This window comes from Amborella trichopoda, chromosome 9 (assembly GCF_054954075.1).
Source record: "Amborella trichopoda isolate Santa Cruz 75 chromosome 9, AtrichopodaSantaCruz75HAP2 v2.0, whole genome shotgun sequence".
Lineage (NCBI taxonomy): Eukaryota > Viridiplantae > Streptophyta > Magnoliopsida > Amborellales > Amborellaceae > Amborella > Amborella trichopoda.
Window position 1 is genome coordinate 653,163 of NC_142344.1, and position 25,975 is coordinate 679,137.

General features: G+C 36.0%; 1 protein-coding gene across 4 annotated transcripts; it reads left to right on the top strand.

Annotated features, from left to right (window-relative positions):
* Positions 1 to 323: 323 nt before the first annotated feature.
* LOC18438403 (phytochrome-associated serine/threonine-protein phosphatase) lies at positions 324 to 24,371 on the top strand. Of its 4 annotated transcripts, none has more exons than XM_011626733.3 (11): positions 324 to 516; positions 1,347 to 1,493; positions 1,589 to 1,656; positions 17,001 to 17,058; positions 19,481 to 19,591; positions 19,721 to 19,771; positions 20,226 to 20,369; positions 20,464 to 20,559; positions 20,887 to 20,958; positions 22,411 to 22,495; positions 24,098 to 24,371. In XM_011626733.3, exons 1-10 carry the CDS (start codon positions 436 to 438, stop codon positions 22,492 to 22,494), a joined length of 912 nt encoding a protein of 303 aa, XP_011625035.1. In that variant the 5' UTR covers positions 324 to 435; the 3' UTR covers position 22,495; positions 24,098 to 24,371. The 4 variants fall into 4 exon arrangements, with proteins under 4 accessions (XP_011625035.1, XP_020525669.1, XP_088702954.1 ...); XM_020670010.2 differs by having other exon boundaries at positions 24,107 to 24,371; XM_088846828.1 differs by lacking the exon at positions 20,887 to 20,958.
* The last annotated feature ends 1,604 nt before the right edge of the window (positions 24,372 to 25,975 follow it).

Genomic DNA, 25,975 nt, shown 5'->3' on the forward strand with positions numbered 1-25,975 from the left:
GTTCAATCCTAATCATAAATTTTAATTTTTTAAAACAGTGTAAATCGAGCCGATGTATAAACAATTAAAAATATTTCAAATAAATTGCCTAGAAAACTTATTGGATGGTACAGTATATTTGGACTTGATTTTTTTTTTTTAATATCTATACGTGTCTTGGTTGAAATGATCAATGTCACCAATTTCGAAACACTTTTTTCTACTAGGTTTTTGTAGTGCACTTTACTTTCCGGTATTTATCCGATAAAATAATCGACCTCCGATAAATCGTCGCCAAAGCGAATGCCTATAAAATCCCGTTTTTTATGAGACTTCAGGCTTTTAACTCAGGGAACTTTGTTCTTAGCTCCAACTGTATTAGACTTTCCACTTCCAATTTATTTTGGAAAGACCGGCGCCAAGCTCCAGTTCTCTGCAACTTTCTAGCTCGGCGCCATGGATCTGGATCTATGGATTCAGAAGGTTAAGGAAGGCCAGCATTTAATGGAAGACGAGCTTCAGCTCTTATGTGAATATGTGGGTGCCCTAACCCTAACCCCAATACTAACCCTAGAACTTTCATGGTTTTATGTTACATGGTGTATCGATTAGCCCTTTTTTTTTCTATCTTTTTTTTCCTCAGGAGTTTGGGTTTTTGAGACTGTTCAGTTTGTTTTTTTGTGTATTTTGTGGAGAGTAACCCAATTTTAGATCTCGCGGTACATTTTTTTGCGGAGTGTTTACGTTTTTAATGTTATTCTGGTTTTGAGCTTCATGTATTGGGGTACTTTTTTGCAACTTTTTTGGGGTTTTATGTATACTTGGTTTGATATTCGTCTTAGGATTTTTGAATGCATATTAGTTTCCACTTTATAGCATTAAAAATGAAAAAAAAATCAATTCCAGCACTGGGATTTTGCATCCATTGTACAACTTCAAGTACTGATGCGTATAGGTCACCTCTCGCACCAACTGCATGTGTATTAATATATAAGACACCAATATTTATGTATATCATGTACTTAAAATAAACAAATAAGTTAGGGAATGTATTTGCACGTACAAATTTCAATATAATAAGACAAATTTTAATGAAAACAAAGTTTTTATTTATTTATTTATTTTATTTGACACTGGTAACACCAGCTCTTTTTGTGGAAATCCAAGTTTTCAGTCTCTAGGTTATGGGCCAGAAGAGAGTAAAGGAGGGCGATTAAAATATGTATAGGTCGGCCTTTAAATGTCGAAGAGGCAAACTGAATGTGTTATGATGATAGGTTGGGTGGTAGTTTTTTCCCAATATCTTGGTCGTTGTGTTTTGCAAGCTTATTCCAAATTTTAATAATAGGTTTTGCTGAATCTGTCAGGTGAAAGAGATTCTTGTGGAGGAGTCCAATGTTCAGCCTGTTAATAGCCCTGTAACTGTTTGTGGTGACATTCATGGCCAGTTCCATGACCTAATGAAACTTTTTCAAACAGGTGGCCATGTGCCAGAGACCAACTATATTTTTATGGTAAGATATTTTACTCACATTTGCAAGTACGGTTTGAATGAGGCCTCGAAACTGAATGAGCATTGGTTCTATGACTCTTTCTAAATTGTTCATAGGGGGACTTTGTGGATCGTGGTTACAACAGCCTTGAAGTATTTACAATTCTTCTTCTTCTTAAAGCCAGGTAAATAGTGGATTTCCTTTGAATGCTGGCTAGTGATGTTTGGCTATGTTCCTCGTGATGCATGCCCTATAAGTTCGTTATCAGTTCTTATTTTGTGTTTGAAGTTGAGTTTTGCTTGAAATTTCAACTCAACCAGTTCATTTGAATGATTATGCCCTGCCATTTTATTAGTCTAAAAGAATCACCAAGGACTCATATTTGATGAAAGTAGAAAATATCGTGATCTTTCTAAGTTGTCTAATTTGTGCCCTTTTTGTTTTTTCATCTTTCTAAGTTGTCTTATTTGTGCCCTTTTCTATTTTGATAAATGATAAGTTTCCTTCTATTACATGACAAAACCCAAGAGGGTATACCTGAAAGATCTATAGAACTTCTAAATACTCCGATTTTGGAATAGTAACTGTGTACAAGACGTAAAGATATGCTAAATGATAACTGGCTTCCAAAATGATACTGTATAGTCTCCATGAAAAAAAAGTACCACTCTTTACCCTTGAATGATATCACCCTGAGCTAAGCTTCTAATTCCTTCAATAACTGTATGCCTATATCCATCTTATCATGGTTGTGGTCTACCATCTACCCATAATAGAGGATATACATGGGACGATAATATTCTTCGGTCACATGTGAATGTGTGGTGGAATGGGAGGTCATTTGGCTGGGCACATAGAGGTTGTCTCACATGGAAACCCCCTTTTTGCCAGCGTGATGGGATTGACATTGATTTTAATATTGGGATGCCTGAAATGCCCGTAGGTGTGTATGCTATATATTGTCATTTGGGTGCCTTTGTCTTTTCATGGGAGAGCTTCCTGTTTGATAAAAACATAGCAGGTGCATTTCACTTTACATTTCACCCACTTCCTTTGCAACCAAAAAAAGTAATTTGGTTCAATTAATGCTATTGGAGTTAAAATATGGTCGGGCATTGAGCACTGTAAGTTCCCTTTTTCTAAATTTCTATTTGTAACAGATTTGAGAGTTTGGAATTTTTTACCCAACTGAACATGAAGATATTATTTGGTTGTTCTCTTGTGGGGGATATTTCCCTTGGCAGTATCTCTGTAAGAATTTTATGCAAATACATGTATTGGCTATTTTGTCAAATGTTTTTTTGTTGATAGAATTTACATTGTCAGATACCTAGGTTTTATGGTTGAGTCGAGAAAGTCAATGCTGGCTTGTTTTTTTTCATCTTCTTATCCATTTTTATCTATGGGTCACATAAGGCTTTTCTGCAGTACTAGAGGATTGAGGTGGGCTGTTTCGTTTCCCCTATTGTATTTTTAATTATGTTCGAAGCCTTGAGTCATTTGATTGGCAAGCGGTTAAAGCTGGTTTGGTTGAGGGAGATGTTATTCTGCCCGTCACAGTAAGCTCGTTTTCATAAAATGGTTGCCTCTATGACCAAGATGTACAAAGTAAAATCAGGAAATCAAAAGGAAAACCCAAACAATCAGGAGCCGGGCTGAAAAAACCAAAATTTTTCCATTGTCGTTTCCTGAATAAGCCCATGCTCTAAAGTTTGCCTCTTGCCATTTATGCTGAAAGTAGGTGCCAATATGCCTGCATTAATGAGAGATTTGCTCAAAATATGTTCAAGTCTCCATGGACAGCCAGAGTCCCCCGAGGCTGAAGCTGTGACATTCTTTGTGTCCCCTAACCCTTCGATGACCAAAATCTCCCCCTATTCCTAATTGAATCTCGTAATGCCCTCAAGGAGGGCCAAAGCTTCAGCCATGGTGGAATTGACATTCCTTGGTTGAGGAATTGGCTGTTGTGCTGATGTTATTGCTTTCTAATTCCTAATGGCTCCATGATTTTGTGATTCTTTTCTTGGCATCTTGTGAGCTCTTCACTATGGTCCACCGTTGTGGATCTGTGTGCCATATGAGCTATCTTGGGGTCCATTATTTGAAAGGTGAAAAAGACCACTGATGCATGGAGAGGTCATTTTTTTTTTGAACTTTACTTGAGTGTGCTTACAACCCCCCCCCCCCCCCCCCCCATCATTGAGGAAATTACCTCAGCCTATGTTACAAAGACATGTATATTCGGGTTATCGTCTGACTTCAACATGTGTTAGAAATGCTAGCCCCAACATTAGTGTTCAGATATGATATGTCAGTAAGCCATTTAGAGGAACAATGTGGAATTTTATTAAGTGACAAAGTATTTTAGAAGTATTTTTTTTTAAATGGGTGACAAAGTGTTTAAGTTTGTGAAGTGTCAAACATGCATGTCATGTCCTTGGCATTTTGCCATGTGCTCAGACCTCTAGAGTCATGTATCTAAGTTGCATAAGGGTGGCAATGGATATGGATTCGACTTGAGACCCGACGGGTAGATTGGCTTGGGTCTAGGCATGGGTGTAGAATTTGAACCCGTCAGGTCGGGCCTAAGTCTGAACTTGGACCATTTTGTATTCGGGTCCAGGTCCCAATCTAGGTCTATATGGACTTGACCTAGGATATATAAGTTATTTTTTATAAAAATATATATATTTATGAGTTATAATATTAAAATAGTGTTTGTTATATTTAAATAGGTTAAATAGATGGACGGTGGAAAAAAAAAATTTAACCCCTTATAATCCATTGTTCTAGAATTCCATTCATGATTGAATCAATCGTTTCTCTCTCTCTTCTTCTTCTCAATACTCACTTGAAAACACCAAACAACCAGGAGGGTTAGGGTTTCGGTTCGTCTCTCTCTCTTTTGCTCCTCACCACGACAACCATCGCCAGTGATTCAATGAACCAGGGTCGTGAGCTCTCTCTCATCTGTGCGAAAACCAGGAGGCTCAAGGGTTAGGGTTTTGATTTCTCTCTCTATCTCTCTCACTCTCTCACTCTCTCTCTTTCACTCTTCACCACTGCCAGTGAACCAGGGTCCAAGCTCTCTCATTTGCATTTTGTAAGCAGCCAAGCAAGCCAAGCAATCTATAGCTTGGAAATTACTATGTATCTCTCTCACAAAATAATGGATTGGAGAGATAAAGATAATGGATATAGAGAGAGAAAGGTGGGCTACGGTGAGAGATAGAATTATGATTGGTATTGTCATTATGGAGAGGTGAAATTTGGTGTTTTGGGTGTTATGGGTCATGTTTATTTGGGCAAGAAATGGAGGGTCGATGGACAATAAGAGGTTTTGGGCTTATGGTGTCTAATCTATATGGGAGAAATGAAGTTTAGGGGGAGAGAGAAGGGAGGAGAGAGGAAGAGGAGGATGAGAGGAAGAACATCAGGGAAGTCTCTTTGATTTCCCGGTTCGCGTCTGTGTCCAAATCCAAAGAAATGGTTCAGGTCTGAGTATGGGTCTGTTCGGACCTGACCCATTGCCACCCCTAAAGTTGCATAGGCCTCAATCATAGCAGTTGAATGGTTACCTTGTTGGCTATTTGTCTGTCTGTTTATATGACCCTGCCCTAGGGTTTTAGGGCCCATATTCTTATCAATACACCTCAAAATTATGTCATGAGAATAAGAGCTTTGTTGTTGGTTAACATCTTTAACCCATCCCAAGCCTAGGTAAACGGGGTGGGTTGTGTTAGGTCAACCAACGTAAAACTTTGTCAAAACTTCTCATGGATCCGGAATATATGCTATCAACTTATGCTAGGGCATTCCTCGTAAGTGATGCACTATACTGGAACCCAGGTATAGTGCGAAATAAGCAAAGATTAGCTAGGGCGTTCCCTAGAAGCGACCCATCATAGTGCTACCCGATTGCCGTGAAAAATAAGCAAGGGTTCCTGCGGCAGTCTAGATGAGTGTGCGTAAAGAGGCTAGTCGAAGATAATAAGATTCACCTAGCCACATGGAATGTAGGAGCTCTTACAGGTAAAAATATGGAGTTAGTGGATACAATGAGACGAATGAGAGTAAACATAGGTTGCCTACATGAAACAAAGTAGAAAGGAAAGAAATCTAAGGAAATAGATGGGTATAAAGTAAACTTTGGTATGGACGGCTGCATAAAGACGTGGAAGAGAGGGGGTGGAATTAATACGTGTCCAAGAACTAGGCGGTGGAATTTAAAAAATGAGAAAGACAGAAAATGGAACTCTGAACATGAGGTCATGTCATTTGAAATGAGATGGCTGATTGTATTAAAAAAGTGGAAAAAAAAGCTTTAGGAGAATCTATAGGGAAAAGAAAATTCAATAAAGAAACTTGGTGGTAGAGTGATGAGGTTCAAAAGGCCATATGTAGAAAACGATCATGTTATAAAACTTGGCAATGTAATACAAATGATCAAAGCTTAAAAGAATGTAAAAATGCTAAGAAAAACACCAAACAAACAGTAAGGCTAAACTTAAGGCATATAATAATCGATAGAGTAAATTGGGAACAAAAAAAGGTGAAAAAGATGTCTTCAAATTAGCGAAAATGAGAAAAAAAGTGGAGGGATCTAGACCATATTAAATATATTGAGTGAGGAAGAGGTCAACGAAAGGTGAAGAATTTATTTTTAAAAATTATTAAATGACGAACATAATGGGACCATAACGGCAGAAGAAACCGTTGGCATAAATGACGGCGGAGGTCAATAGATACATTTGTAGGATTAGTATATCAAAAGTGAAAGAAGCTTTGAAGAGGATGAAGATAGGAAACGCTTTAGGACTAGATGATATTTTGATAGAGGTTTGGAAGTACATTGGGGTGACTAACATTGACTTACTGATCAAGCTGTTCAACAAGATGTTGAAAACAAAGAAAATGCAGATGAACGAAGGAAAAGTACTGTGATACCTATTTACAAGAACAAAGGAGACATACAGAATTGTGGGAATTATCGAGGGATCGAGCTTATAAGTCACATTATGAAGCTGTGGGCGAGAGTGATTGAGCAACGATTAAGGCTTAGAACGAGTGTATCAGAAAACCAATTCAATTTTAGTGCATGGGAGGTCAACAATCGAGGCTATTTTTCTACTTAGGCAATTGATTGAGAAGTTTAGTGCGAAGGGAAAAGACTTCCACATGGTCTTTAATGATTTAGAGAAAGCTTATGATGGAGTACCTAGAGATTTGATTTGGTGGGTGTTGGAAAAGAAAGGAGTCTCAAGATACTACATTGACTTAGTAAGAGATATGTACGAGAGAGTGCTAACTAGTGTACGAACAACTATTAGAGAGATGAGCGAGTTTTCAGTGACAATAGGTTTACATCAAAGGTCAGCATTGGGCCCATACCTCTTTGTCTTAGTTATGGACAATTGAACTAGACACTTAGAAGATGATGTACTGTAGCGCATGTTGTTTGCAGATGACATAGTTTTAATCGATGAGACCCGAAACAACGTCAATACAAAGTTAGAACTTTGGAGAAATGCTTTAGAATCTAAAGGTTTTAAAATTAGCCTGACTTAGACTGAGTATATGGTAATTATAGGAGTAGAAACGAGGAAGTTATTACGATTGACGGTTAATAAATACTAAAACGAACGCACTTTCGATATCTTGGGTCAATAATCCAAAAAAATGGAGAGATTGAGGAAGATGTACATAGAATTAGAGCTGGGTGGGTGAAGTGGAGATGCGCAATAAGAGTTTTATGTGATCGCCATATAACAATGAAGCTAAAGGGCAAGTTCTACAGGACAGCTGTGAGACCATCTTTACTTTATGGGGCGAAATGTTGGGTCGTTGACAAGATACATGTAGAATGAGTGTAGTTGAGATGGACGAGAAGGGATAGAATTTGAAATGAATACATTCGGGAGAATTTAGATGAGGCACCAATAGGCAATGAGATGAGAGAAAGTGGACTTAAGTGGGCTTCCATGCGTGGCGCAGACCTAATACCACACCTGTGAAGATGTCACACCCCAAGAATTTATAATACTGTTATTCCTGAGATGTGACAGACGAAACATATATACATCTATTGATAGGACAAATTTACAGTGGCGAGGTCTTACAAAGTAACAAAAGAAAGCTAGCACAACAACAATATCTTCCAAGGTTGATCTTGACTAGCACTCAAAATGAATCCGCAGTTATCCTGAAAAAATGTTTACCATAGTTTGATGAGTTTGGCTACTCAGTAAGTGATCATCATAATCCTAAAAATAATCATGATTGAAAGATATCAATATTTTCCAAAATGAGATCTATTAACGGAAATGCATCAACAATTTCACTTTCAATAAATGCATAATTAAGTATAATCCGAGTAATTGACATGCTTATAACACTTTTAACGGCAGTGCATAATTCAAAGGATTTCACAAAATACCCTACTGGCGTCCCATGTAGGTCACCTATATACCCCATCAGCGTCCTGATGGGTCCACTTAATCCCTATCGGCGTCTCAGATAGGTCCACTTAATCCCTACAGGTCCACTTATACCTCACCGGCGTACCGGATGAGTCCACTTAATCCCTACCGGCGTCCCAGATAGGTTCACTTATACCTCACCGGCGAACCGGATGAGTCCACTTGCATACTTAAATTATTTCTAAATCTCTTTAAACATTCGAAAGCAGCAATATCATGTACTCAACATATCACTGAAATCATTAATATGAATTTCACTTAACCATTAATAACAGTCACTCTCTATAACATTTCAAAAATAACCAATCAACTATTTTGGGCTCATATTTAGAAAGGTAGCAGTTTGTAAAGGCATTCTAGCATAATTGCCAATTTAATATGTATAGAAAAACTCTTATAGAAATTCAAGAATACGGAATTATCACAATTTATGGGATATCAATCCACAAATAAACATTTCACAACCATACTATAATCAATTGCAAAAATGTCAATTTTTAAATAATAAGGCAGTCATTTGCACATGAATTTTACAATGTCTAAATATTCAAAACAGTAGAAAGAAATATCACAATTTTACTAAAAGCAGAAATATCACATTTATTTCTAACAATAGACAAGAAAAATAAATAAATTTATTTTTCTAATTTACAGCATTCAAAATTTCTAACATAGATAAAATATCATAATTTTTATTAAAAAGATTATTTTTCAAGATAATGAGGTCACGTGCGCATAAAATTTATCGCGCCTAAAATTCATGATAATAAGCAGAAATAATTATTTCATTTTATTTTCAAAAAGAATGGATTATTTTTCGAGACAATGAGGTCACTTACACACAAAACTTATAAAATAAAGATCCTAGACGGAAATATCATTATTTATTAAAAACAGATTATTTTTTCAAGAAGACGATGTCACTTACCTAAAATATTTTAGAAGGAGCTTCCGATAAGAATTCGGCTAGAGAGAGAGAGATAAGAGGCCTTAGACCAGTACACAAGAAAAGTATTGTATTGTGCACATGTACCCCTTTAATGAAGAGAGCAAAGGTTATTTGAAAAAAAAAACGAACAAGAGTTGGTTTCCTCGTACTCGGAAAGAAGTTGCAGAAACCATAATAGGGGCTAGGGTTTTAAATGTTTAGAGAGAGAGAAAGTCCTCGTACACAGAAAGAAGTTACAGAAACCATAATAGGGGCTAGGGTTTTAAATGTTTAGCGAGAGAGAAGGACGAATAAAAAGAAAACACCTTAATGCAAGGTGTTGATTAAAGGAGTGTTGTTGTAAAACTTTAAGGTGGTGGACCTAAAGTCCCCTCAAGTAAAATTGAACCCTCAAATATATTAACAATAATATCTTTTATTTATTGTTAATATAAAAGCAACAATATCCTAACGGTATATTATGATTATTATTATTATTATCATTACTAATATGTACTTATTATTTTATTTATTTATTTATTTATTTATTTATTTATTATTATTATTATTATTATTATTTTTGTATTTATTTCTGTTAACAACATTAATATTATTATTATTATTATTATATATATATATTTTTGAAAGTTTAGAATTGTTACATTCTTCTCCCCTTAAGGAAATTTAGTCCTCTAAATTTGTGTACCTGATTACTGAAAAAGATAGGGGTATTTTTCTCAGATTTCGTCTTCTCGTTCCCAAGTCGACTGTTCTCTTGAATGGTACTGCCATAATACACGGATCAAAGGAATCTCCTTGTTACGCAACACTTGCACCTTTCTATCCAGTATCAAAATTGGCTGCTCAATGAAGGATAGGTCCTTCCTGATCGGTAAAGGTTCATATTTTAAGATATGGGATGGGTCGGGCTGATATTTTCGTAGTGAAGATACATGAAAGACATTATGGACGTTTGCCAATTCGGGTGGTGAGGCAAGTCTATAAGCGACACCTCCGATTCTTTCCAGGATTTCAAATGGTCCGATGTAACTTGGGCTCAACTTTCCTTTCTTGCCGAATCTCATAATGCCCTTTATTGGTGAGATTTTTAGGAAAACTCGATCACCTTCCTCAAATTCAAGATCTCTCCTTTGGTTATCGGCATAACTCTTTTGTCGACACTGAGCTGTTCTGAGCCTTTCACGAATTAATGCTATTTTATCTGTAGTTATTTGGACAATTTCTGGCCGCAAAAGCTTTTTTTCACCAACCTCGTCCCAACATATGGGTGACCTGCATTTCCTTCCATACAGGGCTTTATATTGTGCCATCTGAATACTGGCTTGGAAGCTATTATTGTAAGCAAACTCAATCAGGGGTAAATGGTCATCCCAGCTTCCTGTAAGGTCAATAACACAGGCCCTTAGCATATCTTCCAAGGTTTGGATGGTCCTCTCCGATTGTCCATCAGTTTGGGGCTGAAAGGCAGTACTAAAGGTGAGTCTCGTCCCCATGGCTGACTGTATTCTAGCCCAAAATTTAGAAGTAAACCGAGTATCCCTATCCGATACAATACTGACAGGAACTCCATGCAACCGCACTATTTCCTTAATGTACAACTGAGCCAGTCGATCCAAAGTGTACGTCGTGCGAATCGATAGAAGTGGGCAGCTTTGGTCAACCGATCCACAATGACCCAAATGCTATCATGTCCTGAATTTGTTCTAGGCAAGCCAGAGACAAAATTCATGGGGATGTGCTCCCACTTCCATTCTGGCACGGGTAAAGGCTGCAACAACCCAGCGGGCCTTTGATGTTCAGCTTTTACTTGCTGGCATGTTAGGCATTTAGACACAAATAGTGCTACCTTTTTTCATATTATTCCACCAAAAGGTTTTCTTCAGGTCCTGATACATTTTAATAATTCCGGGATGTATCGTATAACGAGAATGATGTGCTTCTTTTAAGATAGCTTTCTTTACACTCCTATCATTCGGGACACAAACCTGACCTTTGAATCTTAGCAAATCTTCACTACATATAGAGAATTCATCTCTCTTTCCTTGCTTCACCTCTTCTATAATTGTTATAAGCTGAGGGTCTTTCTTTTGTGCCAATCGAATCTGTTGGATTAATTGGGGTTCCGCCTTAATGTTGGCAGTCATACTTACCACACCATTAATGGACAGAGTTGGATGCCAATCCACTATTTCCTCTAACAATCACATTTCTTGGATCATTAGATGAGCTAAGATTCCCGTAGATTTTCTACTTAGAGTGTCGGCCACAATGTTAGCTTTTCCTGAATGATAATGAATTGTACAATCATAATCTTTTAAGAAATCCATCCATCTTATCTGCCGCATATTTAAATCCTTTTGAGAGAAAAGGTATTTCAAACTCTTATGATCCGTGTATATTACGAATTGCTCACCATATAGATAATTCCTCCATATTTTCAAAGCGAATACTATTGCAACTAGCTCCAAATAATGAATCGGATATTTTTTCTCATATTCTTTCAACTGTCTGGATGCATATGCCACTACTTTCCCATATTGCATTAATACACAGCCCAAACCTTTATGTGAAGCATCATTATAAATCACAAATCCCCCACTCCCCTCAGGAATAGTTAAAATAGGTATTGAAGTTAATCGAACTTTTAGTTCTTGAAAACTTTCCTCACATTCATTTGTCCACTCAAATTTGACATTTTTCTGTGTCAATCGAGTCAATGGGGTTGCAATTCGAGAAAATCCTTCTACAAATTTTCTGTAATATCCTGCCAATCCCAAAAAGCTTCGAACTTCAGTCACATTACTTGGTTGTTTCCAATTAACAACGGCTTCAACCTTTGAAGGATCAACTGATTGACTTTCCTTTGATATGACATGTCCTAAAAATGTCACTTGTTCAAGCTAAAATTCACATTTACTAAGTTTGGCATATAATTTCTTTTCTCTTAATATTTGCAATACCATTCTTACATGCTGCTCATGTTCCTTCTGATTCTTGGAATAAATTAAAATGTCATCGATGAATACCACAATAAATTTATCCAAAAAGGGCTTAAAGATCCGATTCATCAAATCCATAAATGCAGCTGATGCATTGGTTAATCCAAAAGGCATGACTAAAAATTCATAATGGCCATACCTTGTTCTGAAAGCTGTCTTGAGTTCATCGTCACTTTTAATCTTAAGCTGATGGTATCCAGATCTAAGATCAATTTTTTAAAACACTTGTGATCCTTGTAATTGATCAAATAAATCATCAATTCTAGGTAATGGATGCTTATTTTTCACTGTCACTTGGTTCAACTGTCTATAATCAATACACAATCTCATAGTTCCATCTCTCTTTTTGACAAACAGTACTGGAGCACCCCAAGGTGACACACTGGGCCTGATAAAACCTTTATCTAATAATTCTTCTAATTGTTGTTTCAGTTCCTTAAGTTCTGCAGGAGCCATTCTGTAAGGTGCCTTAGAAATTGGTGCTACCCCTGGCAATAATTCAATGGAGAATTCAATTTCTTTGTCAGGCGGTAATCTTGGCAATTCTTCTAGAAAAACGTCGAGAAATTCTCGGATAACCGGAGTGGTATCCAAATTTATTTCTTCCTTCTTATCTTTTTTGATCTTATCTTTTTTGATATAGGCAAGAAAGCCTTGACACCCTTTTATAAGGAGGCGATTAGCTCGAATACAAGAGATTAAATATGATGGGAAGTCTTATTTGACACCATTGAAGTAAAATACTGGTTGATTCAGAATACTAAAGGTAACAATTTTCTTATAACAATCCATACTTGCATGGTATGCAGAAAGCCAATCCATGCCTAAGATTACATCAAAATCTTGAATTTTCAGGAGTGTTAAAGCAACCAACAGTTTCTTTTCTTCTATCTTTATTACACATGATTTGTACATTATATTGGTGTTAATTGAATCTCCTATCGGTGTGGCTACCTCTAGAATGTATTCTAATTGTTCTGGTTCTACCTTTAAGTGGCATGCAAAGTGTTGTGACACAAATGAATGAGTAGATCCAAGATCAATCAAAACATGAGCTACTTTTTGGAAGATACTAAGAGTACGTTGGATCACTGATTTTGAGGCCTGAGCGTCTTGCTCGGTAATCGTAAATACTCTTCCCTTCATCTGAGGCTTTGGAGCTATCGCTCCATGCTTTGGAAGCTGTTGTGTCTGTAAGCTAGGACATTGTCTAATCTGGTGTCCCAATTTTCCACATTTAAAACAGGCTCTGGTATTTCAATAACAAGGGCTTGATCCATGATTTTTCCCACATTTTCTACATGGTTCTATTGGGTTTTGAAATGGCGAGGGCCTTGGCTTCTTGTTTGGCCTTTCAAACTGTTGTCGATTAGATGATGTAGGTTTAACATGACTGTTCTGATTTTTTGTCTTTTGGTAATCTTCAAAATCTTTTTCGACAATTCGGGCACGATTCACTATTTTAGCATAAGTTCTTAATTTCAAGACTGATATTCTGCTTCTAATAGCTGGCCTGAGACCCCTTTCAAATTTCTTCACCTTTCTTGCCTCATTGTTAATCATATGTGGTGCAAACCTGGCCAATTCAGTAAACTTGGCCTCGTACTGTGCTACTGTCCTATTTCCTTAGATTAATTCTAGAAATTCCATTTCTTTTTGGTCTCGAATAAAATCTGGAAAATACTTTTCATTAAATGCCTCTAGAAATACTTCCCAAGTCAATGTTTTATTTTCTTTGACCAATACTCCTTTTGCCATTCGCCACCAGTGTTGTGCCTCACCTTCTAACATAAAAACTGCCAAGGCCACCTTCCTATCATCAGGACATTCCATAACCTCGAATATTTTTTCCAATTGCATAATCCATCCCTCGGCTTCCAGTGGGTTTACATCACCCTTAAAAGAAGGTGGGTTTAATTTCTTAAATTGTTCGATATTACTCCCACCATTTCCTGTAACTGACTGTCTGAGTGGATTGTTGTTTTCCATCTGATGTTGCATTAGAGCAACCATATTTTCAAAGCTTTGTGAATTCCTTCTATATTGGCTTCAGCTATTCTGGATCTTGACTTTATCCCGGTCTGTACACACAATAAATGTGATTTTAAGTACATTCTTTTTAAATTTCCTAAGAATCTTAAACCTATTGCTCTGATACCATAATTGTCACACCCCAAGAATTTACAATACTGTTATTCTTGAGATGTGACAGACAAAACATATATACATCTATTGATAGGACAAATTTACAGTGGCGAGGTCTTACAAAGTAACAAAAGAAAGCTAGCACAACAACAATATCTTCCAAGGTTTATCTTGACTAGCACTCAAAATGACTCCGCAGTTATCCTGAAAAAATGTTTACCATAGTTTGATGAGTTTGGCTACTCAGTAAGTGATCATCATAATCCTAAAAATAATCATGATTGAAAGATATCAATATTTTCCAAAATGAGATCTATTAACAGAAATGCATCAACAGTTTCACTTTCAATAAATGCATAATTAAGTATAATGTGAGTAATTGAAATGCTTATAACACTTTTAACGGCAGTGCATAATTCAAAGGATTTCACAAAATACCCTACTGGCGTCCCAAGTAGGTCACCTATAGACCCCATCAGCGTCCTGATGGGTCCAGTTAATCCCTATCGGCGTCCCAGATAGGTCCACTTAATCCCTGCAGGTCCACTTATACCTCACCGGCGTACCGGATGAGTCCACTTAATCCCTACCGGCGTCCCAGATAGGTCCACTTATACCTCACCGGCGAACCGGATGAGTCCACTTGCATACTTAAATTATTTTTAAATCTCTTTAAACATTCGAAAGCAGCAATATCATGTACTCAACATATCACTGAAATCATTAATATGAATTTCACTTAAACCATTAATAACAGTCACTCTCTATAACATTTCAAAAATAACCAATCAACTATTTTGGGCTCATATTTAGAAAGGTAGCAGTTTGTAAAGGCATTCTAGCATAATTGCCAATTTAATATGTATAGAAAAACTCTTATAGAAATTCAAGAATACGGAATTATCACAATTTATGGGATATCAATCCACAAATAAATATTTCACAACCATACTATAATCAATTGCAAAAATGTCAATTTTTAAATAATAAGGCAGTCATGTGCACATGAATTTTACAATGTCTAAATATTCAAAACAGTAAAAAGAAATATCACAATTTTACTAAAAGCAGAAATATCACATTTATTTCTAACAATAGACAAGAAAAATAAATAAATTTATTTTTCTAATTTACAGCATTCAAAATTTCTAACATATATAAAATATCACAATTTTTATTAAAAAGATTATTTTTCAAGATAATGAGGTCACGTGCGCATAAAATTTATCGCGCCTAAAATTAATGATAATAAGCAGAAATAATTATTTCATTTTATTTTTAAAAAGAATGGATTATTTTTCGAGACAATGAGGTCACTTACACACAAAACTTATAAAATAAAGATCCTAGACGGAAATATCACTATTTATTAAAAACAGACTATTTTTCAGGAAGACGATGTCACTTACCTAAAATATTTGAGAAGGAGTTTCCGATAAGAATTCGGCTAGAGAGAGAGAGATAAGAGGCCTTAGACCAGTACACAAGAAAAGTATTGTATTGTGCACATGTACCCCTTTAATGAAGAAAGCAAAGGTTATTTGAAAAAAAAAACGAACAAGAGTTGGTTTCTCGTACTCGGAAAGAAGCTGCAGAAACCATAATAGGGGCTAGGGTTTTAAATGTTTAGAGAGAGAGAAAGTCCTCGTACACAGAAAGAAGTTACAGAAACCATAATAGGGGCTAGGGTTTTAAATGTTTAGAGAGAGAGGAGGACGAATAAAAAGAAAACACCCTAATGCAAGGTGTTGATTAAAGGAGTGTTGTTGTAAAACTTTAAGGTGGTGGACCTAAAGTCTACTCAAGTAAAATTGAACCCTCAAATATATTAACAATAATATCTTTTATTTATTGTTAATATAAAAGCAACAATATCCTAACGGTATATTAGTATTATTATTATTATTATCATTACTAATATGTACTTATTATTTTATTTTATTTATTTTATTTATTTATTTATTTATTATTATTATTATTTAATTTTTTTTTTGTATTTATTTCTGTTAACAACATTAATATTATTATTATTATTATATATATATTTTTGAAAGTTTAGGATTGTTACAGAAGAGGTGTGAGTTAGTTCAAGCGAAAGGCTGAAAAAGGGCAAGGGGTAGACCCAAAAGGACATGGTTGGAAGTGGTGAGAAACATTGATTCAAAAAGTGGTTTGCCTAGCGCTTAGGCGGCTACCTAGGCGGGATGGGGGGCCTGGGCGAACCAACTAGGACCTCCCGCCTAGGCGGGCACCGAGGGTACCTGGGTGGGAGCCCATGGGATTGCACCTGACTAGGTGAAAAAAATGGCCATCAGGTGGGGTATTGTTTGTTTTTTATTTGTTTGAATTATAAAAAGTTCATGAATATGCACATTTTGTACAACATATGTACCTAAAACAAGGTTACTTGGGCACCATTTCTCCCATTTGAACCTAGGCCGATGAGGTTCTAGGCGGCCGCCTAGACGCCCATTTAGGCATTGAGCGGCTTAGACCCCCTGACCGCTTTCGTGCTGCCTGACATTTTTTGGAACAATGGTGAGAAAAAATATGGGGACTTACGGCTTCACTGAGGGTATAGCTCTTAATAGAGCAGAATGGCGGACCGGGATTCATATAACCGACCCCAATTATTTGGGAAAAGTCTTTGATAGTAATGATGATGATGATGCTTGAGTTTGTTTGTCTGTGTGAATGGAAGGAGTCAAATCGGAATATTCCTACTCACTTTCTATTATTCCTCAAACCATCAATGCATTTAAAAATCCTATACTGTTGTTGCTATTGTGATAGGCTTGTCACGATGCTGTATGATTTCCAGTCTTCCATTGTGTTTTCTTATAGATCAATATACAGTTTATGTAAACTAGTTCTTGAATTTTGTGAAACTTCTAAACAAACTTCTGCAGAGCTCATGATATTGGTTGCTCTCTTCCTTTTTGTTCTTTTGAATCAGATATCCTGCAAACATAACTCTTTTACGTGGAAATCATGAAAGCCGACAACTCACTCAGGTATATTTATAGACATGGATCAGCTACTTCATCAGCTTAATTTCCACCAGGAAACAATATTTTAATAGTTTCTCATTTTTCTTTAGTATTGATTGCTTGTCTCGCAAATTATAAATAGATAATTTTGTCAATATCTGTTGGGTTTGAATAAAAGTTCAAGGGATATTATGCATGACGAATTATGACCTCTGCCTTTGACCTGTGCTAGTAGCTAATATGTCAATCCAAGTTGCAGGTGTTGCATGATCTCATACTTAAAGAGGGTTGTTTGAACTCTATTTGGTAGGTTATGGCATAGCGACTTACCTTATCACATTGTTTTCCAGTAGTGTGGTCCTTGAGGAAGGAACTAACTGGTAGTGGAAATTTTTTCAGTATCTTAAGGATAGCTGTGTACGTAGAAGTGGAGGTTTGATTGGATTTTGCATGAAAGAGAATTATATTTTAATTATATGAAACTCATTGATGTGATGCCCTCAATGTTTATGCCAATTGCCGGTAAGTTTTACTTTTTTGATAAAATAGATAGATAAATTCTATCTGTCTATCTATCTATCAGACTAAACAAAGAAAAAAAAAGATAAAGAGCGATGTGTATATATATATATATATATATATATTATTTTTTTTTAAGATAAGAGCATTGAGACAAATTTTCTTGTATCTCACTGGTGAGATTATTATAGCAGGCCTTTTCTCAAGATAAGGCTCTGGTCCATGGGGGATCTATCTTATGTCCTCTTAACGAGCTACTTCAGTTAGTGACATATAGGATTTGAGTAGACTATCATGAAATCAAGGGTCGGTTCGTTTCGTGGTGAGAACACTCTTTCCTGCTGGACTACCGCTTTCCCATGTTTGTTTTATGGGAAAGCATAATACATTGGGAAGCATGTTCTGATACTCAAAGGGGCACTCAATGCATTTAGATGGAAAGCGGCTTTGTACCTATTTAGGTATGAAGGTGCTTTCCCATGGAGCAGAAAGCTCTCCCAGGAACAAACTCTCCGGAGAGAGCTTTCTACGGAAACAAACATGCCTTTAGAGATTCGTTTCACAGCTAAAATCTAAAGGGCATGTTTGGATACCACCCCTAACCATGGTTGGGTGCATTGTGGTGATGAGTTTATTTGTACAAAATACAAATCGAAAACCAATGGTTGAAACTGAGGCATGTGTGGATGCCGCTTATAGATAAAATTTCATCTGCAAATAGAGGGTGAAACTACTAACTAAAAATGCAGTCCTACTTTATTTTATTTCATTTGCAAATTGCACTTGTCAAGTGGCTCTTCCCCCCCCCCCACCCCCCCTCTCTCTCTCTCTCAGCTGCAAGCTTTGCTTTCTACTTTGCACTCTTCATTGGAGTCTTCTATCTTACATGCAGCTCAAATCAGCCTGAGATCCATATCCCTTGCTTTGATTAAAAAAGAAAAGAAAAAAGGGAAGCATTTGGTTTTTGATACAGTATGAATTGATCTATCAGATTTCAAAGTTTCAACATAAAGAGAAAGGGGTTTTATAAAGAGACACGTTTAGAGAGAGAAAGAATGGGATTTGAAAAAGGTTTTAGAGAGGGAGGGGTTTTAAAGAGAGAGGTGAACGCCAGAGAGAGGTGGAGTTTTGGGAGAAATATGAAGAATTTCAATGTGTTTTGAGATTTCAATGAATGTCAGTGTTTACGCTGAAACTTCAGTGAGTTTTAATTGAGGGCCATCCGGCAAAAATGGCAGCCAAACAACTCTCAACCACAAATCGATTATAATGTGGTTTGTGAATATCTAGTATGTGGCAATCTACATTTTAAAAAATATGGATTCATTTTCATTTACAGCTAAACATATCCTACTGATTTTTTTGGCTCACATTCTATGTTCCTGCACTACGGTTTAGGACAGAGTACGCTTCGTTGTTTACTTCATCCACAAATGCTGAGTTTGGTATTACTCATAAATTTCAACTATATTTATTCAGTCATAAGGATAATCAAGTGTCATCCAGTTCGAGATATTTAAACATTCTTTTGAATCATGTGTTCGCCTTCAAACCAACATTCAGAATCAATGATTATTTCATGTGCTTGTGTCTGTATTTTTTGAGTTTGAATTCCTTATATTTGTTATGTTTCTTTGGAAAGAGGAGAAACTAAGCTATCTAGAGAGATCCATTTGTATGCCTAATGCCAAAGGAATTGGAAATGGCAGCTTTATGGGTAATCTGAGTTCTGGACAGCAGTCTTGGATTCTGAACCAGCATCCTTGGTTTTATGAGTGTGAGCATAATGATAAGTTATCGACTGTACTGGGTTTGGTTCATTTATGTTTTGTGTTCTGTTCTGCTGCTTAATTTTGCTAAGAGGGAAAATTTGTGAATTTGCATGTATGGGAGAGTAATTCATATTATTTGTCCTTCACCTGCGTAGGTCTACGGCTTTTATGATGAGTGCCAGCGGAAGTATGGAAATGCAAATGCATGGCGCTATTGTACTGATGTTTTCGATTATCTTACTCTGTCTGCGATCATTGATGGAACTGTAATATCTCTTCTCTCTCTCTCTCTCTCTCTCTCTCTCTCTCTCTTGTCATTGCGAAATCTTGATTGTTGCCTCTCTTGTTTATACCCTGGAGATATTAAACCTGCATGTGCATTTTTTCAATTGCAGGTTCTTTGTGTTCATGGTGGCCTTTCTCCAGATATTCGAACAATAGATCAGGTATTTTACAGCACAATCTGTAAGTTTGTAATGGTGGAGGCATTAGGTAGATTCTTTTTCTGGAAAGACTCTGTTATGCAACATGTTATTGCAGTGGAAGTTTTTGATTTGTACCTTTCTTACTCTTGCCAAATTGTCAGAATTATCTTTTGTGTGTGTGTGTGTGTGCATGTGCTTTTTCCCTTTTTTGGTTCTACTTCAAGATTAGATATTGATACAAAACCTTCATGGTTTGTCTAAAATCATGTTGTTTCAAACTTGTAAGCCAGGTGGTTGTTGAAGAGAATGTCTATACCCAGCTGTTTTGCTACTTGACCTACTGTTTACAAATTATAACTAGATTTGCCAAGTCGATAGAAGCATTCTTATCTTTCTTTAGGAACATATGCCTAATTCTTTAGCAGGTTATGTCGTGGAACTGTTGTTTCTAAGTCATATTTCTCTGTGTCAACAGATTAGAGTCATTGAACGAAATTGTGAAATCCCTCATGAAGGGCCATTTTGCGATCTTATGTGGAGTGACCCTGAGGAGATTGAGACATGGGCAGTAAGTCCACGAGGTGCAGGATGGCTCTTTGGATCGAGGGTTACTTCAGAGGTACTGTAACACAATCTGCACCTTAACCTGATAGATCTAGTGGATTGACTGTAAATTCTCACCAAAAAATCTGAAAGCCTGTTTGTTGATGCAGTTCAATCACATAAACAATCTTGAACTGGTATGTCGGGCACACCAGCTTGTCCAGGAAGGTCTCAAGTACATGTTTCAAGACAAGGGTCTAGTGACGGTTAGTGCTCTCTCTCTCGCTCTCTCTCTCTCTCTCTCTCTCTATATGATGGTTAAGGATTCTGGCCATATGAATTTATGTAAAAAATTAATTTTTTCTGCTTCCATTGTTTTGAAAATCATTATTGAACTTGAACAAATTCAAAACTACTAGCAAAATGGCTCTCTGGTGGCAAGTGTTCCAAACCTCTTATGTTTGTCCTTGGGGAATCCAAGTTTGCTAATGCGCCTGGCACCACATCAGTTTCCTTTGTTGCTTCACTGATTGTTTTTTAATTTTTGAAATTGAACTGTAGCGATTAATTAAATTTTGTTCTTTGGGTTTCAGGTGTGGTCCGCACCTAATTATTGTTATCGTTGTGGAAACGTGGCTTCAATTTTGAGCTTTAATGAAAACATGGTATGGATCTTTCGTCAATTTGTCTCGATTTAGTTATTTTCCAAAAAAAAAAGTTGTCTTGGTTTATTTATTTGTTATCATGAGCTATGATATTTATTCATGCTTACACACATTTACCGTCATATCAAGATACTTTTGGAAGTGTTCCTGGTTTGTTTGTTGAAGATAAAAAGCCTAGGTCTTTCCTATGAAACATAGATACGTTTTGGGGTCTGACCATGTGTCGACACTTAGTAGCAACCGATACGCATGTTGACACTTTTGGACACACATATGACGCCTATAATAAATGTCCACTACCGTGTCCCTTTTTTAGACATGTTTCTTTTTTCAAAAGTGATGCTTCTATTTTTTAGAAACTTCGTTCTTTATTAAAGAGTATTTTATTTAAAAGTAACAAGTACTTTAGAATAAAATAAGTAGGTTATTATAAAAATAAAAAATATTTTTATTTGTTAAATTATGCTTTCCATAAGTCATTATTACTATAAATAAAAAAAATGACTACCATGGAATTCTAAGGTTTCTCCCTCCCTAACTAGTTTCTCCCTTTGCAAGCCATGGACCACTGGTTTCTCCCAAGCCTTGTGGACCATCTTGCTCACAAGGAGGCAAGGTGATTACAAATCAAGTCTATGCAGTTACTAGGAAAGAGGCATCAACAAAGACAACATAGATGGAACTACAGAAATTGACATTTGAGAGCATGGTGTCTGATGAACCAATCTTAGAAAAGGATAGATCTTTGAGGGGGTGCGAGTGCGATGACCATGTGATTTTGATGAATTTATTAGGACTCTTTTGAATAGCCACACAATAAGGGTGCTACGTTTTGAATTAATAATTAGCTATTACTTTGTAGCTTTTTTCCGTATTGTTACAATGCAATCTTTGATTGGTCTATAAGAAATTATGATGAATAAAATTCAAATTCGCAAAGTAACGTTTTTTGGACTATTAATTTAATTATTTTTATTTTTTGGGTGCTTTCTTATTGTTGTATGACATGAATTACTGTTCATGCAACTGCAGATGTGAACTACACAGATTTTATATAGATATATAGACATGCACATTTATGTAGATACTTGTATATTGTACAGACAATCGTGTCCAGATGTCGACATTTCTGACACATGTATCCATGTCATAAATAGACACACTTGTTTGTGTCTATGTAACATAGTGTCTTTCTGATTATTTGTGACAATTTATGGTATTTTAATTCCTCAAAATGTTGGGTTGCATAATTTTCTTTGATTCATTTCTTAAGACTTTGATGTTGATCTCACAAAAAAATTAATCTGGCTATTTTTCTACTGTTTTTGTAGTATCCAAGATTTCTCATAACAAAAAACAATTGTGTTATCTGTTTTGTAAGTCATTCATATACTATTATTTGGGCATCATTTTGCTTCTGTTGATCCCTGCCCTCCACTTTCTCATGGACAGGAGAGAGAGGTAAAGTTCTTCACAGAGACAGAGGAGAACAATGCAATGAAAGGACCAAGAACAGGAGTTCCTTATTTCCTATAAGGTGAATTTATCCCTCATTTTCTCCCTTTTTCTCCTTTCCTCCCCCTCATTTTTGTGTGTTTCCACCCCGTGTAAATTAGTTAAACTGAGGTGATTTGTCTCTTGGAAAGCATGTAATAAGAGCTTTAAGAAATCCTGGAGACTTTTCTAGCAAGTCTATTTTTTCCAGTTGAAGGCCCACCTGTCTTCTCTGGTAACGCCCTTCTTTATCCCCCTTCTCTTGGAATCTGGGTGCTGTATATTAATTTAATCATTCTCCTAATTATTGTTTTTTATTTGGCATCTTTGTATCTTGGTTACCTAATTGAATAGGTAAACAATGTGTCATTGTATGGTTATTGGCTAGTTTGTCTGGACGGAATAGGTACATATTACGGCTAGTCTTCCTTTTCCAGTCACTAGGGTTTAGGCTTTAGGGTCTAGAATGTTTACAGGTTAATACCTTATTCTGATTGGTTGATTCGTGGCCTGAATTCAGAGAATGATTATATTGTGGAAATTGGGTTTTATTTTGGTTGGTTTAGGGCTTGATTCTTTTTATGCTTGTTTTTTATATACATTGAGAAAGGAAAGGAAAGGAGGATTGCTATTTGCAGTGAGTATGTACTCTATGCTACTCTTTTTCAAAGAAAAAAATTATTATATGCTAGCACTTGGGTTTCAAATAGTTTGCAAGCACTTCCACCGTCAAATGTCTAGAGAGCCAGTTGGGGTTTGGTGTTCCTGTGATCAAATGGCTGGGGTTGGGTAGGTAATATCAAATTGTTTGAGACCCTAGTACCGATAGTATAGAAATACATACACCTGTACTTCTGCTATTCTATGTTCATATCTTCTATTTCAATCCATGTTTTTGAGGGGGGGACTAACAATTCCCAGTAATATAATGAGGAGCTTCGGATCCTCATGTATAACGTACATGTGTTTTGGGATCGACAACCATTTGATGTTGATACATTGAGTTGAAAGTTGATGCTAGATTGTGAACTGTTGTTGATTTGCTGTCAGCTGTTTGAGCTGTTTGATCTTTCTGTTGGTCCTCAAACATGCAAATTATGTGAGTAGGAATAATAGAAAGGTGTCCCGAGATATAATATGTCAAGTATGCTTTAGAAGGGGAGGGTAAATTGAAAGTTTGCAGTATGGTCTGCGGTATTGTATGGGGATACCCACCTGTTGCTGTAATGAACGGTGGAGATAAACTATGATTAAGTCATCTGAGAACCATAATGAGCCAAATCTGAAAGCTATGGTATATGATATAGTTTTGCTTTGTCTTCAGGCCTTTTGGGCTTTTTGTCCTATAATCTTAGGTCTCGATCTGAATCATATTATGAAATATCAACCTAATTTTGAATGGATATAATCTAAAAATTAAACCAATGCATAAGTTTTACAAGTATATGCTGTGCGAATGTGGGCCAGAGTTTATAGTCTTGCAGTTATTTCAACATTTCAAGAGAGCATTGAATGTCGACAATCTGTTGCTATGAACCTTAGAATATGTGAAAATTGTTTGAAGATGCATGCTCTCTTGTACGCAAGTCTCTTGTATGCAAGTAGCTGAGGTGGTCTTGTTGAGAATAGTAATGATTTGTGACAGGTTTTTCAGGATCTAACTGCCCATAGTGGGAGGGAGGTTCAGCCATGGAAAGAGAGGTTTGATCCAGTCAAAATTGGTCTAACACTATTAGATGTAATGGGTCGAGAAATGTGGTGTCAATACTTAATCTTTTTGATAGTTTAAAAAATTATTTTCATTTTTATTTATAACATTTAAGGCTTAAAAATTAGTGTAAATCGAGACATATATAAAAACTTGAAAATCTTGAAAATTGACGGGCCAAAAATGCATTATAAAATACACTATTTTCAAATCTTGAAATCCATTTTTTTTTATTGTGTTCATGCATATTGATTTCAAGATGATCAATTTGAAGATATTTGGCGATCAAAACAACCTCTTCTAGTGATAGTTTTGAGGCAGGCTCTAATTTGATTGTTTAGAGCTTCGGCTCTATATAAACTTTTTTGTTTAAGATAAGTAAATAAATATTTAACTTAAAAATATGAGATCTCTTATAAAATAGTGTCAAAATTTGACTTGCAAAAATTTGTCAAAATTTGGATGGTTTTTTTTTTTATTTATCAAAACAAGGTTTACTTTGGATTAAATTAATCAAAAGCACTTGTAGGCTGATGAATCAGCCGGTCTGGTCTAGTCTTTATGACTATGGTTTCCAAAAGTGTTACCGTTACTAGTCAAAGCCAAGCCTTTCTGATTAGATGAACAACTAGTCTGACCCCAAATTAGGTTGGTTCAATGGAAAACTCGATTTTGAGAATAAACCAAGTTTTTAATATAATTTTTAAAAAGTTATGAAAAAATGCCTCTTTAATGATTGAAAGGAATAACAACTAAGAAATTGACACCCGAAACCTTTCAGTCAACAATATTTTTGAAGGGTTAGTATTTTTTTTTTTTAAAAAAAAAAAAAATTTATATTTTAAAAGCGATTGTAGACCATTTATCTTTGATACAAAAAAGTCAGAATTGTTAGTGGCCATTGGATGTCGAATTGAAGAGCTTTGGATATGAGATAAATTTTTGAGTTTTTTTTTTTAACTTTGAGTCTAATCAATGACATATTTTGACAAATATCAAAGCTATTTATTGATGAAGAGGATTACCCAAATGGGATTTACGAAATTTGAAATAAAGAGATGGGAGAGAAGCGCCCTTTTTCACAAGGGAATACACTAGACAGTTAGCTTCCTGAAAAGCATGTTGAAAAGAGCCAATTGCCCCTTGATTTTAAGCCATAAGGATTTTAGTTCTCAAGGAATTCTTATATGTTTTTTAGACCGATTTATGGCATTTTGCGAATCTCGATCAATAATAAATGGCCTATTCCTAAAATTGGCTGCCAAAAGTTTAAAACCTTGAAGGATAGTTGTCATTTCAGCATAGTTGGTGATGGCTTCACCAATCGGGCTTGCATAAGATAGAAGAACGAGACCATTGGAATTTTGCATCACTCCCCCGATACTAGTTAAACCAGGATTATCTTGTGAGTTTTCATCAAAATTTAACTTTAGCATATCACACGGAGGAGGAAACCAAACACCTTGGCTTGATTCGAGTAGGGCTTAGGAAGATGAAGTTATGACACTTTCATAATCACTTGGTTTGAAATCCGACGTACAAGAATGAGTGTGACATCCTTGTATTAAAAGTAAATGGTATATTTTTCTATTTTAAATATAGAGCCCCATAATGTTTAAGACCACGTAAGGCTTCATTTGAAAGTTGGCAAATATCAAAGCTATTTATTGATGAAGAGGATTGCCCAAATGGGATTTACGAAATTTGAAATAAAGAGATGGGAGAGAAGCGCCCCTTTCACAAGGGAATACACTAGACAGTTAGCTTCCTTAAAAGCATGCTGAAAAGAGCCAATTGCCCCTATCATCAGGTCAA

What these genes read in the sequence shown, in the direction of transcription:
- LOC18438403 (XM_011626733.3), top strand. Translation starts at nt 436, where the DNA reads ATGGATCTGGATCTATGGATTCAGAAGGTTAAGGAAGGCCAGCATTTA. An exon ending in TTCAGCTCTTATGTGAATAT is followed by an intron (nt 517 to 1,346) that starts GTGGGTGCCCTA and finishes TGAATCTGTCAG; the next exon opens with GTGAAAGAGATTCTTGTGGA. An exon ending in CTGCGATCATTGATGGAACT is followed by an intron (nt 19,592 to 19,720) that starts GTAATATCTCTT and finishes TTTCAATTGCAG; the next exon opens with GTTCTTTGTGTTCATGGTGG.